This window comes from Poeciliopsis prolifica, unplaced genomic scaffold, assembly GCF_027474105.1.
Source record: "Poeciliopsis prolifica strain line A6 unplaced genomic scaffold, Auburn_PproV2 SCAFFOLD018, whole genome shotgun sequence".
NCBI lineage: Eukaryota > Metazoa > Chordata > Actinopteri > Cyprinodontiformes > Poeciliidae > Poeciliopsis > Poeciliopsis prolifica.
Window position 1 is genome coordinate 590,384 of NW_026562393.1, and position 18,647 is coordinate 609,030.

General features: G+C 39.5%; 1 protein-coding gene across 2 annotated transcripts in view; it reads right to left on the reverse strand.

The window, feature by feature from the left end:
• The window catches only part of grid1b (glutamate receptor, ionotropic, delta 1b), a 406,477-nt gene that overhangs the window by 35,223 nt on the left and 352,607 nt on the right, over nt 1-18,647 (reverse strand). For both annotated transcript variants that reach the window (XM_055042755.1, XM_055042754.1), the window contains exons 8-12: nt 17,718-17,837; nt 3,903-4,004; nt 3,046-3,168; nt 1,072-1,146; nt 580-925 (exon numbers count right to left, since the gene is read on the reverse strand). In XM_055042755.1, the coding sequence (XP_054898730.1) occupies nt 580-925; nt 1,072-1,146; nt 3,046-3,168; nt 3,903-4,004; nt 17,718-17,837 (766 nt within the window). The remainder of the gene's footprint in view (nt 1-579; nt 926-1,071; nt 1,147-3,045; nt 3,169-3,902; nt 4,005-17,717; nt 17,838-18,647) is intronic.

Here is an 18,647-nt window from a genome sequence, read left to right on the forward strand (position 1 = left end):
ATAACACGAAGTCACTGACATTTATTCCAGATTTTTGAAGCAAATCTGTGACACACCGAAGCTTTTAATACCTTACAGTGTGTATAGAATAAAGTTAGCTACATTTCCCTGTGCAAAATCTGTGTTCTTGTGTCTCCACGTAAAAATATGTTGTAAATTGCTTATGGATATCTGCCAATGCTGTTCCACTGCTTCTTTCTTTCTTTCTTTCTTTCTTTCTTTCTTTCTTTCTTTCTTTCTTTCTTTCTTTCTTTCTTTCTTTCTTTCTTTCTTTCTTTCTTTCTTTCTTTCTTTCTTTCTTTCTTTCTTTCTTTCTTTCTTTCTTTCTTTCTTTCATTCTTTTTCTTTCTTTCTTTCTTTCTTTCTTTCTTTCTTTCTTTCTTGTATATTCGAATGGAAACAAGTGTCAAGTATAAACAAATACCAAACACTAACCTTCACTAGCTCATAACAAGTAGCCAGAAGGGTCTTTAAGAACATAAAACAACTTAACGACACCAAAACATCTTAGTGAGTTAGTTTGAAAGTTTAAAACAAGTATTTCTGTCCTTTAACTAACAATGGGAACTTCATGCTCACCTTGCTGAACAAATGCACCATAAACAATCCAGATGGCGCTGTGCAGCGTGCCCGAGCCCACTCCGTTGGACAGATGGCCCGGCGGTGCATTCTGGGAGGACGAGGAGGAGCGCAGAGCTTGCAACCTGTTGAGCAGGAAGATGAGCACTCCCACCACCGGGATGGCGGCTGCAATGCAGGCCCACACGGCCAGGTCGAATGGCGCAAACAGGGAGAAGATGTTGATCTTCTCTTCGGGTTTTCGCAGCAGGATGCCGACGCTGTAGTCAAGGTAGCGCTTGCTGAAGTCCACCACGTTCTCCCTCTCCGGTGTGATGGTAATGGCTGACACGGCGAGGTCGGCTCTCTGCAGGTTAGAGAGACGGCAATGGGACAAAGAAGGACATCAAACAACTACGTCTGCTTCAAAATAAGGTGGCTTAACAATGGGAAAGTTGTTAGGTGAATTTAATCCACCACATTGTGTGTGTTTATTTTAGAGTTTTGTTTTACCTTGTTGATGAGATCCCCAATCATCCCATTCCAGGAGCCATTGGGAAGCTGAGAGCCGTATTTGCTGTCTGTGACCTGAGTAAAATAATAATCCAAAATTGTTTTGATTTTTTAACATTTTTTTTATTTCAGTAAAACCCTTAGCACAATGTCACCAGGTGACTCTGAACCCACCCAGTCATTGAATAAATGCTTACAACAGATAAATGTGTGGATGTGCCAAAACTTTCTCCAACTGAACAAAAACAAAACTGAAGTCATTATTTTTGAACATAAAGAGGAACGATCTAGAGTCAATGCACAGCTTCAGTTATTACAACTAAAACCCAGAGATCAGGCCTGAAACCTGATCTCTCTGATGGACTCTGACCTGAACATTCAGGGCCACATAAAGACGATTACAAAGTCGGCCTTCTATCACCTGAAGAACATCTCCAGGATTAGAGGACTAATGTCTCAGCCAGATCTAGAGAAACTCATTCATGCGTTTATCTTTAGTCGCATTGATTATTGTAACAGCGTCTTCACAGGCCTGTCCAACAAATCTATCAAACAGCTGCAGCTGATCCAGAATGTTGCTGCTCGTGTTCTCACTAAAACCAGGAAGATAGAGCACATAACACCAATTTTACAGTCCCTCCGCTGGCTCCCTGTAGCTCAAAGAATAGCCTTTAAAATACTGTTTATAAATCACTGAACGGCACCACAATACATTAAATATCTGCTGTTGTTGTATCAACCTTCCAGACCCCTCGGGTTTTCTGGTTCTGCTCTGCATCCCCAGAACCAGAACCAAATGAGGAGAAGCAGCTTTCAGATTCTAAGCACCATAAATCTGGAACAAACTTCCAGAAAGCTGCAAAACAGCTGAAACACTGACTTCCTTTAAATCTGGACTAAAAACCCACCTGTTAAGAGTTGGATTTGAAACGTAATCAATTACAAATTTAATGATGGAACTTGACATAATGTCATGTATTGATTGTTGATTCTATGTTGCATGACTTTGTGTTTTTGTGTTTGTTATGATGAAATGCCTTGCTGCTGAAATGTGCTACACAAATAAAATTTGATGGATTGATTAATAGCCAAATAATTTATAAAGAGCTGAGGAGAAAGAAAGGAAGAGACTAACCAACCAACTAATGAACCAACAATCAAGCCAAGCCACCAAACAATGAGACAATGGGATGTGGCTGGAAATTTAAATATTTAAATATTTCCCAATCATTATCCATCCATCCTTTTTTTGAATGAAACTAAAGACCGACTTTTCCAGACTGCTCTGGAACCCCATGATACATGTAAACATTTATTTATATTTATGAAATGGTTTACCATATTTGTGTACAGACACTTTTGAAAATCAGTCCTTTTAAACCCGGCATCGTGTTTACAATTTTGTCTCTTTGCGTATCACGTACACAAAAAACAAACTAATGCAGGGAGTTGTTGTTTACCACTTTGTCCAACAGCCTTTTTCTTGACCTGGTGGGCATTAAAGTGGCTTGAAAACTCAGAGGAAATTGAAACACCAATTTAGTCTTAATACAAAATGTGGTCTTGAAGGAAAAAAAGACAGTTTGCTTTCATATTTCCCTGGAGGTCCTTTCACTCTGATTTCTCTTAAATTATTTTTGCATAAAGGAGAGGAAATTTCCCCCCTCCTTACTTTTAACTAAAACCTGAGAAGATTTATGAATGTTTTTAGGCAATCTCAACTTGCTTGAACTTGTCGTTCTCTTTTTATTTCTTAAAATTACTTTGTAATACAAAATATTAATGGCTGGCTTTGGGAAAAAGCCATTTTTTCCTCCCTTCTCTCCCTTTACCAGTCTAGTTAAATAGTCTCACTAATGCAAGTTCTGCATTTGCACATTTTAAACGTGTGAAAAAGCTAATAGTCACTTTACGTCTGACTTATAAAACATTCAACTTTAGCAGAAAATAGCTGAGTGTGAAGCTCGGTCTGACCTGGTAGATCTCATATTTAAAGCCCAGGATCTTTGCGAGGGCGTCCAGGACGTCGATGGAGAATCCCTTATATCTCTTGGGCTGCCCGAGGATGTTTTCTGCCACCATGACGAAAGGATCCTCCTGCGGGAAGCCAGTCGGAGAAAGGAGGGGGTGTTAGAGAGGATAAAAGTCGCAGCATGAGGGAGGCTTCGGCTTCACAGTAAGAGTAACTTCTGTCAGACTGAAGGGAAAACGTGATGGCTACTCTAAGGTCGGCGTGTCAGAGGCGGTGTGTGCCACCGCGGCAATTGTGTTTGTGTTTCGGCTCGGCAGCACTGACACCTGGAGCTGCTGCAGCTGCTAAGGTGAGTGACATGCAGTCATGGTCTCAAAGTTCTGGAACAATATTTTATAATAATCTATAGCCTCTTGTAAAACAAACACTGTTTCACGTATGAGTTGATATGAGCACAAACTTGCCATATCAACCAGTCAACATGGTGGTGAAACCCTGGTGATTTAAGACTTGTTCTCCTGATACAGAACCTTGCGACATTTCAGTTCATTTATTTAATTAAACAGTGTAATATCCCACTGAAAATAATTAAGATGTTATTACTATGGTGACCAAGTCAACATCACAACATGTCATGATGACTGCAAGCACATACAAGAGATAAACAACAAGATAAAGCCACAGGTCAATAACTTGGTATGCCAGATGGTTTACAGTGAGACAGAAAACCACCGGTGAGAGTTATTGCTGCTTATTGAATCACGGTGGACAAATGTTACAATATTTGTTTTCTTACTTTCCAAACAAAACAGAGCCAGCATAAGATCAAGTCAACGTCACACACACAGACATGACTTACCAACAGAGTGACCACTTTAACCGTCATCCCTTGCATCCCGTTCTCGATGCGACTCTCCTTCAGGCTGCCGTTCAGCCCGTGAACAGAGTCCCACGTCGCCAGCTGCAGAGAGGACGGAGAGAAAACAGCTTGTAAACAAAAAAGCATGCGGTTCTCGGGCATCGGCGACATCCTGCTCGGTCTAATCATGTCATTTGTTTAAGTGTCAGGGGCCCTCGGAGTTAAGAGACTGCACCGTGCAACCATCAATTACAGAACACGGCGCACAGGCTGCAATTTGACCATTTATTCACTTATCTCATTGGCTTTCATGTGGCACAGAGCTCTGCTGAGAGTCGGAGACAAAACGCGGGAAATAAGGCCAAAAAACATCAAGAGACATCCGCGCAATGTGCCAACAACCCACTCTGCTGTTCTCCCATCAAACACAGTCATGCACCAAGCAAACCTGACCTAGTTAGGTCTTATATATCCACTGGCCTGTTCAACCACCTAATCAGGGGAAAAAGCACAGCGTTAGGCTTTATTGAGTCCTGTCTGTGGAAAAAAAAAATAAAAATGTGTCTTTCTGCAACTATAAGTGAAAAAAAAAATTTTTTTCATCTTTGGCAAATTGTGCTGTGAGTTTTCTCTGAAGGTCTCGACTACAAACTAAAAAAAAAACAACAATAAAAAAAACCAACAATACCTGTGGAGTGAAAAAAAATCCATATGGGTTGATTAAATTGCATGATAAGTGAATTATAATTACAGAACAAATATTTAAAAATTACCACCAATATCCTGACTGTGAAGAAGCCATAACGGTGCTGCTGATGTTGCTAACGCTCCTGATTCAGCACGTTGATGCTTAGCAGCCTGTTTCAACCAGATCCTCTCCATTAAGAGTCGACCGGTTCACTCTACACAGCAGAACCGTGGATGGTTTTGTTTGTGTCACTATTTATGTGTCTTCTGATAAAAAGACCATCTGAAAAAGATCTCAGTAAGTATGGAAACATACAAAATCAGCTACTTTATTTCTTCTTTTTTCTCCCGAGTGAGGAATCAGAGGGTTTGTTTCTAAATTAAACGTTCCACAGGGAGCTCTCACACAGGTTTATTGATTTGCCAGGACGCACACTGACGCATGCCGCTTCTCCGTTTATCCTCACCGCATCCATCTAGGGTTAATACGTGGTGAGAGCTCTGCTGTCTTTTCTTTTTTTTTTTTTTTTGTTCCAAGACATAAAACACCTGGTCAAGTATATGTTGTTGTTTTGTTTTTTATATGTGGTGCAGTTTTAATAAATCATTTCAGCCAAAGAAATTCCAAATAGCAATAACATCATTTAGGAGAAAACAAACATGGTTTATGAAATCATTCTAATTCACACAAACTACAACCGTTGATAGCATGTTTCAATCAGTTTAATTTTCAAAACTGAATAAGTTAAAGACAATGCAGTAGCCGAAAGTAGCACAGCTAGTTGATAGGTTTAGAGACAACTTCAATAATTGGGTTAAGTTTAGAGTCGGGGGGTTAGATATTTGAATCCCTGATGAAATGAAAACATTGTATTTACTCTGGGTTTTTTGTCTGATATTATTATTATTATTTTTTTTTTTGTGATCTGAAACATCAACCATAATAAAGAAGGAAAGAAAACAGAGGGAAGAGGCAATATGTTTTTACAGGACTGTATCCAACAATAGGCAAATGCTTTAAACTTCCAGGATAAGGCCTTTTCTCCCTTGCTTGTTTTCCACAAAGAGGCACGGCATCGAGACGGTGGATGAAACCAGAGCAGACCTTTCAAGGATGCTGAGGTAACAGAGAAGCAGCAAGAGTGATGGACACGATCAGAGGGAGAACTGGAAGGAAGAAACGAGGAGTGCCTCCTTATTATACTAAGAGCTATTCTCAGCACTGCTGTCCTCCGCGTGATCTCCATCCATCCCTCTTCTTCTTGTGCGCGAGAAAGTGGAGGGTGTTCCTCATTAACACGGATAATTTATCTTCTCCGTTTAAAGCTGCGATTCCATCCAAGTATTCCCCTCCGTCCAATCTAAACTGTAAAACCATTACGTCCGCCGCTGAAGTCAGAAGTGGATAAAATACCATCAACTGAAAGTGAAGTTGGTATGAGAGACGCCAGTGGGACATCTGTTGACAGGACGACGGAGATGCAGGTTTCATACATTTGTCTAACTTTTATCTAATAAAAGTTTTATTAAAATAAAAGTTACAATATCTTGCAAAGCACACAAATGTTGCAGCATTTGATTTATTTGTGTTTAGGTTTTTGTGTAAAACTGCTTCCTTACAAGCTTTGAGACATGAAGTGAGCCATTCAGAAACTGATTTTCTGCCTGTTGTTATTCTTTGTTATTACACAATCTATTTTCAATGTGGACAGACAGCTCTACAATGCTCTCCAATCCAACTTCTTCACCAGGCTAGACCAGGAAATTTTTTTTATTTCTGACAGTATTTGTCTGTTTATCACTTGTTGTCATTCCCACAAAACTTGTCAAGATTCTAGAACTTCTGCTCCCCAAAGACAAGACCACAAAAACCCTTTTGTGCCCAATTAAACTACCTGGTCAGTAACTCAAAAATCCCAGATCAGTGTCATTTCGGTGACGAAGAGGCTCAAACAACACCAACGTGACAGTCACAACCACGTAGTACAATGAAACCGCGATTTATGACTCTTATAATAAAAATGTCTTGTTCTGTGCGGACTCATCAACTGAAAATTTTATGTTGTTCTGGTTTAGGCTTCGGAGGAAAATAAAATGTTCCTGTCTGCAGCCAACAGATAGGGGCTGTGAGTATGCTCTCTGCACTTTATCCCTCAGGACGTCTGGATGTGAACACACTTGCTTACACGGCCACTCTCTCTCTCTGTCTATCTCTCGCTGGTCTTCATTGTCCAACACGCCTCGCTTTATTTACGGAGCCAGTCAGGAGGTCAGCTGAGGCTAAGAGCTTAAATGGACTCTTTAAAGCTAAAAGAGGGCATCGCCGAACGGAGCACTCAGACCCAAACCTGTCTACTTTTTGGGCTCCTACAGGTCTGAACAAATATGATTAATGTAGCACTTTGCTGCTGAACAGGTTCTGGTATTGTTTTGTCACCTCAGCCCAGTATGTGTAAATCTTTTCTTGATATATTTTCCAACACCCGCTGAACTAAGCGAAAGTGAATCAAAGAAAATCAATACGGGAGCTTAAAAATATGTATAAAATTGAAATCTGGCCTCCCACAGCAACATAATTTGCAACAAGTTCAAGAAGAACTTCAGAATGTTCAGATTGTTGGAAACAAAAATAATAAAGGTAAAAAAGCCAAAAATGAACAGAGATTAATTTCAAACATTTTCAATTCAAGCTATGAAATATTTTTAGTGGATGTTGCACAGTTGAAACATTTAGTGATTGTATTAAAACTTTTACATTAAACTACATTTGCTGACAGGCTAGCTAGGCAGACAGGCAGCAAGTCTGATAAAAAAATGAACTCCAAGATTTTTTGGCTGAAGGCAGACTTTTCACACAACTGTCATATTACTGGTGTTAATCCGCGTCTTAATCGTGTCTCAGGGCGAGAGAGAAAAGGCCATGAACTCTTGCTCAATTGTCCAAAATCCTGTTTTCACAAAGAAATTAATTTAACATTTCCTTCTTAAAATTAAGGCGTTGTAGCCTGGGGAAAGTGAAGTGGCAAGGCAGACAAGCCAAACTCTTTCAGGTCCAGTGTGAAGTTTAGGGAGCCATGTCATTTACCTGCTGCTGTCGGCCCACCGCGTCTTATCAATTCAAAAACCCGTACAGCTGTCTACCGGGTAATTTTAGAGCACTTCCCTCAGCTAACAAGTTTATGGTGATGCTGATTTCTTGTCCTGCAGGACACCACACCTGCCTACACATCCAAAAGAACCAATACCTCCTTTAATGACCATGGCATCACTATGCTGGACTGGCCAGAAAGACTCTCAGAGAGAATCAATAGGGTATAGTCAGGAGGGAGGGGATAACAGACACCAGAGCCAACAATGCAGATGAGCTGAAGGCTGGCATTAAAGCAACCTGGGCGTTTTAACACCTCAGCTGAAGCACAGGCTGATCTCCTCCATGCTGCTGCGACGATGCTGCATGTAAAACCAAGCAACTGAGGTATACATGGCGATACATTACAAATTTAAACAATAATGTCTGAATTTCACTAGCTGTGAATTAACGATCATTCTTTACGATTTCATTTTTTTGATTTGAAACGGACATTTTATTGACATTTTCTAACTTGCTGATATGAACCGACATGCTTCAGGGTCGACGCGTGGAGCTTCGACGGCGTCCTTTAAAAATACTGAAAACGTCAAAAGAGTTTCAATCTTTAAAAGAATAACTTGGCTTACGGAAAATAGATGAGAGTTTTCATCTGCTTTTTCAGTAACAAGCTCAAATCAGCTGAAGCCTCACCGGCTCCTTCTCGTCATGTCGCACCGATCTCCCCTCAAGAGGTCAAACACGAGGATAAATCTCCACCTCGCTCATGCATTATTCCCGATTCCCCCCTTTTCACTCAAATGTCAGGCCTTTCCTCTCCCCTCCTGTCATCCAAACGGACGACCTGGTTGTATTTCTGTAACTCGCTCTTTTACCCATGGACAGCAGAGGGAAATGCCAGCAATTGGCACCGTTTCTCACCTCACCCCGCTCGGCCCCACACACCTCGGGTCCTCCCCCACCTTTTCTTTTGGCTTCCACACTTTCACCTCCTCTTCATCCTTCCCTTTGATTGGTGATTTAAAATGACTTTTTAGAGGGTGTGAGTTACAGCTCAGAGCCCTCGTGTCTCGGCTGTCGCTGCAGTAGATTTGTCCCAGAGATCACCTGTCAGTCCGACAGCGTGGGCTGCGTCTGTAATGCTTCTTCTGACAGAGCGAGGCTTGCCATGTGCAGAAGCCATCTCTTTGTGCTTTATGCGGCGCTGAACACTTATTTACCTGGCAAATAACTTACAGAGTGACTTGAGCCGATGGAGTTAAAGCGTCTAGGCTTTTGCGCCCCCTTTTAATTATCTTGCAGTGAAGAACGATACTCTTAGCGAGAATGTTTCTAATGGAATCATAATGCCACCAGTGCAGAGCTTACACTGGAAGCAGCACTGACAGCTATATATCCTAGAAGAGTACTGGGCAAAATCTAAGAAATAATAAAACATAATTATCTATGTGTCAAAGTAAAATAGCTTCTATGTGTTGGTTTAAAACCAAACATGGCACTGGCTGGATTTATATTGACCATATATACATTTGTTTAATGGAAAACCAGCAATTTGGAAATAAAAAAAAAATGTAACAAAAAACATTTTTGTGGTAGGATGAGATGGTTTTTCGGCTGTTTTGAAATGAATGTACTTAGAAAAACTGCAATGTGAAAACTTTTTCCGCATCACACAAGTCATGTGATCAACAACCGGACGTTGCTATTGGCAGAAAAGACGAAGGAGAAGACGACGGGAAGTGGCAGGTGGACAACGGCGCAGTATGTTTCATTAATGACGTATTGCCTGAACAAACCTATTCATGTGTGATTTCAATTGTGTTTCTTATATATGCGTATCACAGAAGCATTACAATTGGGAAATTGTGTTTTTTTGTTGTGTAGTTTCAAGAACACTGGCGATGCAAATTACAACGTTTGCCATGTCGTAATTCAGAACTTTCCTCTCTGCTGTCTTTGTTTCTTCGAACACAACAATGTCTGATGAAAGAGAGCTGTTTGATGTTTCTAATACTCATTGAGCTTCACACTGTGAGACAATGACTTCACTGCTGTGTGTGTTTTCATAAGTTCTTTTTCTACTTCCTTTTATCTTCACCTTAACATCGACTGGTGAGGGTGAGGGAGTTAGAGCAGCGTCAGAATAGCAGAAACATTTGTTTTAATTGGACTTTAACAAGGAGAAATTTTAGAAAATGGTGAACAACTAACTTCATACCAGCATGCTTTAAATTATGATCAACGGCATGTACTCAGCGTACGCTGGATGTTTCCTTCTTTGAAATATAGAAAAAATGGGAAAGAAATAGGAAAATTAGTTCAAATTGACTGAGCTGACATTTTATTTTATTTTTCCCAAGCATCAGTTTAACCTTAAAGTGGTGCGAGGTATTTTGAGTTAAGCAGAAATAAAAAAACAACCTTCGTAGTGTTCAAAACCAATTCTGACAGATACAGCTGAGGTTTTTGTTTTATTCTCTCCGAGCCTTAAAGTCCTTTGGCTTAACAGACACACAGGGAACTCACTTTTTCAGGAATCAGAGACAATAAGCCAACAAGAAAGCAGATTAAAAAACAATACAGGAGAAACCAGTTTGCTCTACTGGAAAATTCAGTCTGGATAAATGATGGACTGACTCCAACAAGCAATGTTAGTATAGCTTTCCTGGTAGTTCCCCAGACTGATGTCTGAGCAGGTCTGACATACCTGCTGCTGCACACCAAAACACAAATCTGCTTTAATCCCTTTCAAACAGTCACTGCCAGAAGAGTTGAATTTAATTTATTTCTTTCCAACAGAAAGATACTGGTGTAAAGACGATGCACTGCGTTTAAGGAAACATGCTAATTTTCACTTCCTGTTCAGAAGAAAGCAGAAGGTTTTTGTTCACATCATAAAGAACAAATAATAACATCCTGAAATAACTGAATTAATTGGTTGGTTACTGGTAGTCTGAGCTTAAAGGTGGATCTGATTTTGTGATGGTGACAAAATCATTGCTGATTTTGATAAGTACTTTATTTTTTCTGGAAATTAGTTTTGATGTAGTTTTCCTTTAAATCTCTCTTGGTTTCTGAAAATTTAATTTAGCAGCCAGATAGTTATTCTGTCAGCTCAAATGTTTTTGCACAATCGTTGCTTTTGGTTTCAACTCAACTAAAAGCAATCACTCTGTCCGGTTAGTAGGACAGAGTGTCCTGGAAATCCACAGAATTCTCTACAAAACAAGGGTGAAAACATCTGATAATAAATGTCATTTAATTTATATGCTACTCATCTTCCACCTCTATGCTTCAGTGGTCTCTAAGGTACCTCCTCTGGTTTTATCTGGGAGAAGTCCAAAGTGGTTCCAAAGACAGACTTTCAGGTATAATCTTTGCAGGAATAACTGGCTGCCTGGAGCCTTCCCCACAGTGAACCATGAAAGATTTCCAGAAGAAATCCTTACTTAAAATGCCCAAAATAACATGAAATACCAAGCAGAGGAACAGCAACTCTACTATATAAATCTCTCCGCGTCCTGGCTTAATTTTGTTTTGCTGTCGTGGGAAGTTTGAGTTCCACACAGCCAAACTTTCCAAAACTTTATTTGAGAATCCTCTCACCTAACGCCGTGTTCCTTTGAGGCACACTAACAGTGGTTACCAGACGAAAGCTGCGACCCAGCTGATGTTTTTCTATCTGGTTTCTCTTGAAAGCCAAACATTACATCTGTTTTTTTTGTTGTCTGTTTTGTCACAGCTTTTTCATTTTCTGTTCTGCTATTATCAGCGAACCTAATTTGGTGTCTCTTTATAGGATGTCCAAGAGCTCAGGAGCTATTCATCACTGCCCACGCCTTTGAGGAAAAAAACAAAAAACAACAACAAAAAAAGGACTCCATCTTTGCCGCTCTGAAAGCAAAAAATAAAAAAGGAACAAAATATCTATCTTGTTCAATGTATTATTTATAGAAATTAGCAAGCTTCTAGTTTTCAAAGGCACAAATTGTTGTTAACGACTTCAAATTACCTCGGGGATTTGAAATTAGCACCGACCGAGTCTCATTTTCGTTCTCCAACGTTTCTAATGGATTCATTTCTGAGGAGACGGTAACAATGCAGGACCCATTACAGACAAATGGGTGGGTAATTTCTGTCCTTGGCAAAATAACACAAAGCTCCTTCGCTGTTTTGTGAAAAGTACAAGAGAAAGAAAAGTGTCGGCAGCAACAAAGATGAGGCGGAGAGACGAAAGATGTAAACATGCATTGATCACGATATACTCTGCCATTCACAGGCTCTGTGTGTTTCATTAAAACACAGCGGCTTATGTACGACGCTTTGCAATTATTATTTAAGGTCAGCGCAAACATTTGTGTACGTCAGCCAAATAAATGCACAGCGGACGACGGCTGATTGTGAGGGAAAGCGCAGCTGGTGGAATATAAATTAAACACTGGAGAGGCAGTGAAGAGGCTGGAGTTGTGTCGTATATTAAAGGATGAACAACAGCACACAAATCCACTGGCGAGCGAACTAATCATCTAATTTCGCCATAATTGGAGAGTTCTTCAATTCTCTCTTGTTTTTTTTTTTGTTTTTTTACTCGACAGGCTCTTGAGAGTTCTCAGATCGGAGTTTGAAACCCAATGGAACTAAATCTGGCCCTATTAAAAGTTGGAGAGATTATCTGTCTGCTGCAGTCATCCCAGAGGCCGTCCGGCGTCTGATTAAAAACAGCCACTCGCAGACACTCCCTCTGAGAAAAGTGGGCGAGAGCATAATGTCTTCTGACACGCTGCCATCTGAAGAGGATGGGGTGGGGAAAAGAAAAAAAAAAAACAGTTTTCTAATTCCGTCGGTTGCAGGAGGGCGATTTACCTACAACAAATTGGTGGGACGGCGCATCAGAAGTGAATGAGACGGGAAAGACGAGGACGGATGGGATGGCACGTGGGGGGGAGGTTTGAAAGACCAAACCTGTGGTCTGGTCTTTCAAGAAAACAGGGAAATAACATTTCAATCTCCATCAGGTTTGATGGAAAGTGGAGGTGCGTGTGTGTGTGTGTGTGGCGGGTGGGAGAGGAGTGGCGTTTCATCTACAGGGAAAATTTGCTTTGAGGAATGGCTGTACGAGGGGTGAGCAGTGCCGAGAGTGGCGCGCAAAGATGGAGATGGAGATTGGGATAAGAAGAAAACTGTAGGGGGAAAATGAATGGAGCGTGTGCACATAATGAGAGCGAGCAGCTGATAACTCACTGCCGGCCAGAAAAAACAAAACAAAAAACATCGCAAACTCTATAAAACTTTTCCGTTTGAGCTCGACTCTCACCGCCGTCATCCTTCTCTCCCACCAAACGGACTCATTCTGGATGCAGCATAAGTAACGATGCCGGATGAGATGCATAGCTCACTCATATAAAACGTCCGACGTACGAGAAGGACACTCGTTTGGGTTTAAGAGTGAAACACCTTACATTGTCTTTTTTTATCCAAGAAAAACAGCAACAAGTGTTTGTAATTTCAGTAGTAATTGACCTGATTAATGAATAGTGTTTATTCATGGCATCTGTTTCAATGCAATTATACTATTTATCTGCAATGTCTGCTTATGAGTGACACAAAACAACTCACGAAGTGAGTATAACAAGCAATACAATACAAAACTATCCAAATCAGATACTTTTTTCTTTTTTATAGTTGAACCAAACCAGTGATGTGAGGCCCTCAGATAACGCTCCAAGGTGCTGTGGTCAATATGAACATTGGGTCTTGTTCTACTCAGAGGTTTTTATTAAACTATCCAAAGCTGAAGTCCAATCTGTTCCATCACTGTGAAGGTTACTGTGACAGATGTTATGTGTGTTAAAGAGGCCAAATCCCATTCATTTAATGACGCTACACCTTCTAAGCAAACTACCATGAGTTCAAAATAGGGAAGCAATGAGTTTCACAAATATATATGCAGAAAGCATCAGGTTGGGCTTCGTTTAGAGAAAAGGTTGGAATTTCCTTTTTATGTTTTCTTGGAAATATTGTAGTATCTAACATACTAAATGTTTTAATAACCTGTTTATTTATTATTATTATTATTTATTTACCTGTTTATTCATATTAGTGGCAGAATTATATAATTACGGTTAACTGGAATCCTCACTTGTTGCATCTGTGTTACTATTGCTATGGCGGTGTATGACGTGGGCCCCAACAAGAGTAGCCATTGTCATAGCAGTGGCTATTGGGAGTCCAAATAAATACACCAATACAACAAATAAAATTGACTGGGAAGACCTTAAATCGTTGCATCTGTAGAAGGTTAGACTTCAGTCAACCTGTAAATGGACTACTGGAAGCAGGAGTTGCCCCTCTTAGGTATGTTGCTTTTACCCTTGGCATGGTGTTAAAACTCCTGTAAGCTCCAGAGCAGCAAGGCTACCAAAACATTTATGGAGGTCCTTGTCAATAACATTTGATTTTAAAGTCGTATCGCTTGACGACACAAGTGCCATAACTTGTGTCGTCAAACCAAAATAAAAAGCTAAATCCTAGCAGCTATTTGATCCACTCTGGGGGCGGGGTACTAGGGGCTTTATGTGCGAGACATCTTTTTGGATGAGGTTCGGCTAATCTGGTTTAAAGTGGCCTACAAATTAAAGGAGGGTTCAGCTGCGAGCTGAGATAGCCGGGCGCAGGTGCTTAAGAAGTTCCCGCACAACACGCCGTGTTTTGAGCCTAGAATGGATTTTTGAAAACCACAGAAACGACACAGAAGCCATCCGAGTTCCCAAAGCTGAATGCAAATGAATGTCACATAATTGATGCAAAATGTGCTGTGTTTTAATATCTATTTGTTAAATTTGTTTTCAAATATATACAGACTACGAGGTCTGCACAGTGTGTGTCAGTGTTTTGATATGACTGTATACATGTGCACATGTGCAGCAGCGGACTTGCATTCTCATAACGGTCATTATGCAACCCAGAGGGAGTCATAACTCAAAGAGAAGCCAGGTGATTAAATCTTGATTACTGCAGCAGCAGCAGCAGCAACTCAGTGTGCGAGTGTGTGCTACGCTGACATACACTTCCTGCAGGATGATAAATCATCCGAATTGTTAGACACACGGCCAAAACGGCAACAGCATTTCTGTGAATGTCTTATGTAGGCTAATAAATAAAAATATTTTTAAAAAACTGTTAAAAAGAGATTCCCATATACATGTGGTCCCTGGTCCTACATTCATCTGCAAACTTATTGTTTTTATTGTTTGAAAAAAAATGAAAATGTGTAAATCTTTCTCTGTGAATGTACTCTTGTTCTGCTTTGCCTTTACAGCTTTTGGGGTTTTTTCTCCTTCATTTCCTCTCTTCCAATTGGAATTAATCTTTCTCTGTTGTTGCTAGCTCCCATTTCCGTGTTGCAGTTTATTTTTGCGTCATCTGCTGCTGCCATGTCTGTACTTTCTATCACTAATTTTCATTAATTTTGTTTGTGTTCATTTTACCACCCTGTTCTTTCTTATTTTACCTCCTCTTCCCTTTGCCTTGGTGATTGTTGGTGCACTGTTCACATAGCACTTTTACAATTTTCCTTCATTTTTCATTTTACTTTCAGATTCTTATTTACTTTGATTCTTCATTTTATGACCCTACAGCTTAATCTTTACATATGACTTCTCCTTTCATAACACTCTCATTCCTCTCAGCCCTTTTTATTTACATTCCTTTTTTTATCGTTTTTTCTTTACCGATTTTCTTTCCTTTAACTCCATTTTTACTTTCCTATTCAGTTCTTTTCAGTGATTTATGCGTATGTATATATATATATATATATATATATATATATATATATATATATATATATATATATATATATATATATATATATATGTTGTTATATTACTATTCTTTTTCCTCTAGGTCATTTGGTGTACTTCCCTTAAAAACGACAGTATTGTGTATTTTCCTGGCACAAAAGCAACTATGTCACCTTCAGTTGATATGAAAATGCTTTATATATCAAACATAGATTGAAAGAAATTTGACTTTCTAACTTGATGCTGTGAATTTGAGCTTCCGTCTCTTTAAGGCACCGTTTGCGACTCTCGTCTTCAGCACATCATCACAAAAATGTCCTGCCATTTTCCCATTTACAAATCGTTCCTAGACTATAAGTGGATCATGACTGAAATGTTTTCTTATTTTTCTTTTTTTATGAACATTTAAAACAGCTGATTAAATATCACGCAAGGACACTGGTTCATAGCATTGGCTGAGGGTTGTGCTTTCTTTTATTATTCTTCTACAAACTGATTGAAACGATGCAGCTTTGCATATCATAATTAAAAACACTGCACTGATATGCCCTCCAGTGCCGTACATAATAGCACTGTGAGAACTTTTGTGCCGTCAGAGAAAACGAGACTGATTGAATTAGTGGGTTTTGTGGGCGACAGAAGTTAATCATTAGTTCCATTATTGCACAACATAATCAAGTTTCTATTATCTCAGACATGTAAAGCACATCACTGGGCGGTCAATGTGACGCTCGGAGATGTAGCGATGTCTTGCAGGGTTCAATTATATTTCACAGCTCTTGCAAATCAGTCAAGCCACGGAAAGATCGCATCTTTGTGTATTTACAGGGTGGATGAAACAAAACTCTTCTGATTGTTAATTAAAACCTCATTCGTCCTGTTAAGCACTAAGTGGTTTGATGGCAATGGATGACTGTGTATGGATCTGAACGTGAACGCTTCTCATCAAGGTTACCTTAACATGGTTCAACAACTTTTTCAATGATTGGAAAAATTAATGAACTGACAAGTGTTTGTGCTCACTTCTGCATAAATTATGGGTGAGTCAACAACTGTGGGTCCCACCAGACACTAATGGGGATCCAATGGTTAAGATTCATGGGAGAAAAAAAATATCAGGATTGTGTACGAGTCTTAAAATGACACACTGCAGCTGCGGATGTTTATTGTTCTGGTCTGATGTTGCATGTTGTGCAGAACCGTTGCTGCAAAGAATCGGTTGCTTTCCACAAAAAGGTTAACTGGAATACCAGTCCTCACTTGTTGGATCTTAAAACAGTACGATCTTATTTAAAAATTTGCTACAAATTAAAATTCTAAAAATTAAATTCTAAAAATGCATGAATTATCCCTAGGCTGATTTTGTTAAAAAGTTTCATATGATCTCAAATCCCAAATTATCCTGCTTTGTGTAACCTGGTACCCACTTTAGTATATGTACTAAAGTGCCAGTTCTCAGATACATGAAGACCTTCATGGCAACTTCATATATTGTAAGTCAACTAATAAAGTGTATAGATTTCCATAAATTCCAATTTGTTATTTTAAAAAAGTGGAATATCATAATCTGCATTTATTCATTCACTAGGTGGCATGTGGAACAAAAGTATTTCAAAATTCAGAAATACTTTATTGATTAAATTAAACTAAACATGATGCATTCAAGCCTTGATGGAGACTGAAAGTATTCATTTGAGTTATTAATTCCTGATTTCTAGATGGAATCAATCATTTAAACATCCAGAGACTTAACAGTCTTTACATTTGAGACAACAATACGCAAAAAGTTGATAGTCACTTCTTTGCGATTCTCTCCTTTTCAGAATTTTAGCTCAGAAAAGTCAAGTGTGATCGTAGTTTGAGGGAATAAAAGTTTTCAGTAATCTACTTCATTGACTCTTTAGAAGGTTGAGTATAAAATGTTCAATCTTCAAAGAACAGAAACACTAGGTGCATATCCTCATGTGATCCCTGGATGGGTGTTATATGCAACACTACATTACATCTCAACAGGCTTAATGATAGATGACGTTTCACTGTAATGATAACACAAACAGCCAGCAGCTCTCCTTTGGGCAGAACAAGCTCTGTGCCGATGCAACCTACAGGAATTTGGAGAACCGTGATGTTTGTGAACAGGTTTCCTAAAACAGGCCAACCATGTCGCATGGCGAGACGACTGCAGCGACGGCTGTGCAACAAGACATTTTCAGGTTCAATTTCAACCTTACGTGAACTTACCCTTTTGATGTCTTTGCCAAACGTCTCACTGAAACTGGAGCCGAGGATCTCAAACTGAACGTGGGAGTTTGAGCCGCTCTCCTTAAAGTCCATGATTCCTGTCAGACCTGTGATGTTTCCCTGAAATGACGGAGGAGCAGGGAGAGAAAAATGGTCGGGAGTATTTAACCATATCACCAAATCAAACATAGAAACCTTGCTTGTTGATTGAGCTTTCCCAAGGAAATGATCTGGGATTAAAAAAAGTAAATTAAATGAAAATATAATTATCAAGTTGATTGTTAGCATTTCAAAATAACATTTAACATTGTAATAATAATAATAATAATGTAATTTAATAATATGACTCATCTGTTGTAGTTTATTTGTGGCTAAGTCTCTTGTTTTAAATAGTTTTGGTCTAAGGTTAGTCACAGGCTCTAATTCATGAGATTGGTGGACTCTGTCAGAAGTCACAGAAATTGCAGTAACACAGTCATCCTCGCAGAAAACATGTTGATCCTGCTGGTCAAGTGGAAGACGTTGAACCTGCTTAATTGTGTATCCAGTGACTCATTGTGTTTGGTCCCCAGTCTTTGCTAAATCTAAGCATAAATTCTCCAAGAAGAGACAGGTTGTCTTGCATCCAAAAATCAGTTCTCACACTGTTGACATTTAAACTCCAGCTCTGTCCAAAACCAGGACAATTTCCCATTTATTCATTTATTTGGGGGTCCATATCTGTTTGCAAGATCCATCTATGCGAAACTTTAACTTCTTGGCTAAAGCCTTGACATCTTGCATTGCAATCATCTGCTTTTTGTCTGGGGTTGACATCATGAGACTTTTCTTCTGGGCATAGATCAAGTTTCCTTCCTTACAGCCATGATGACTTAATATTCCCATTCTGCTCCTGCATGTGTAGTTTTTTGAATCCGATGAAGACGGCAC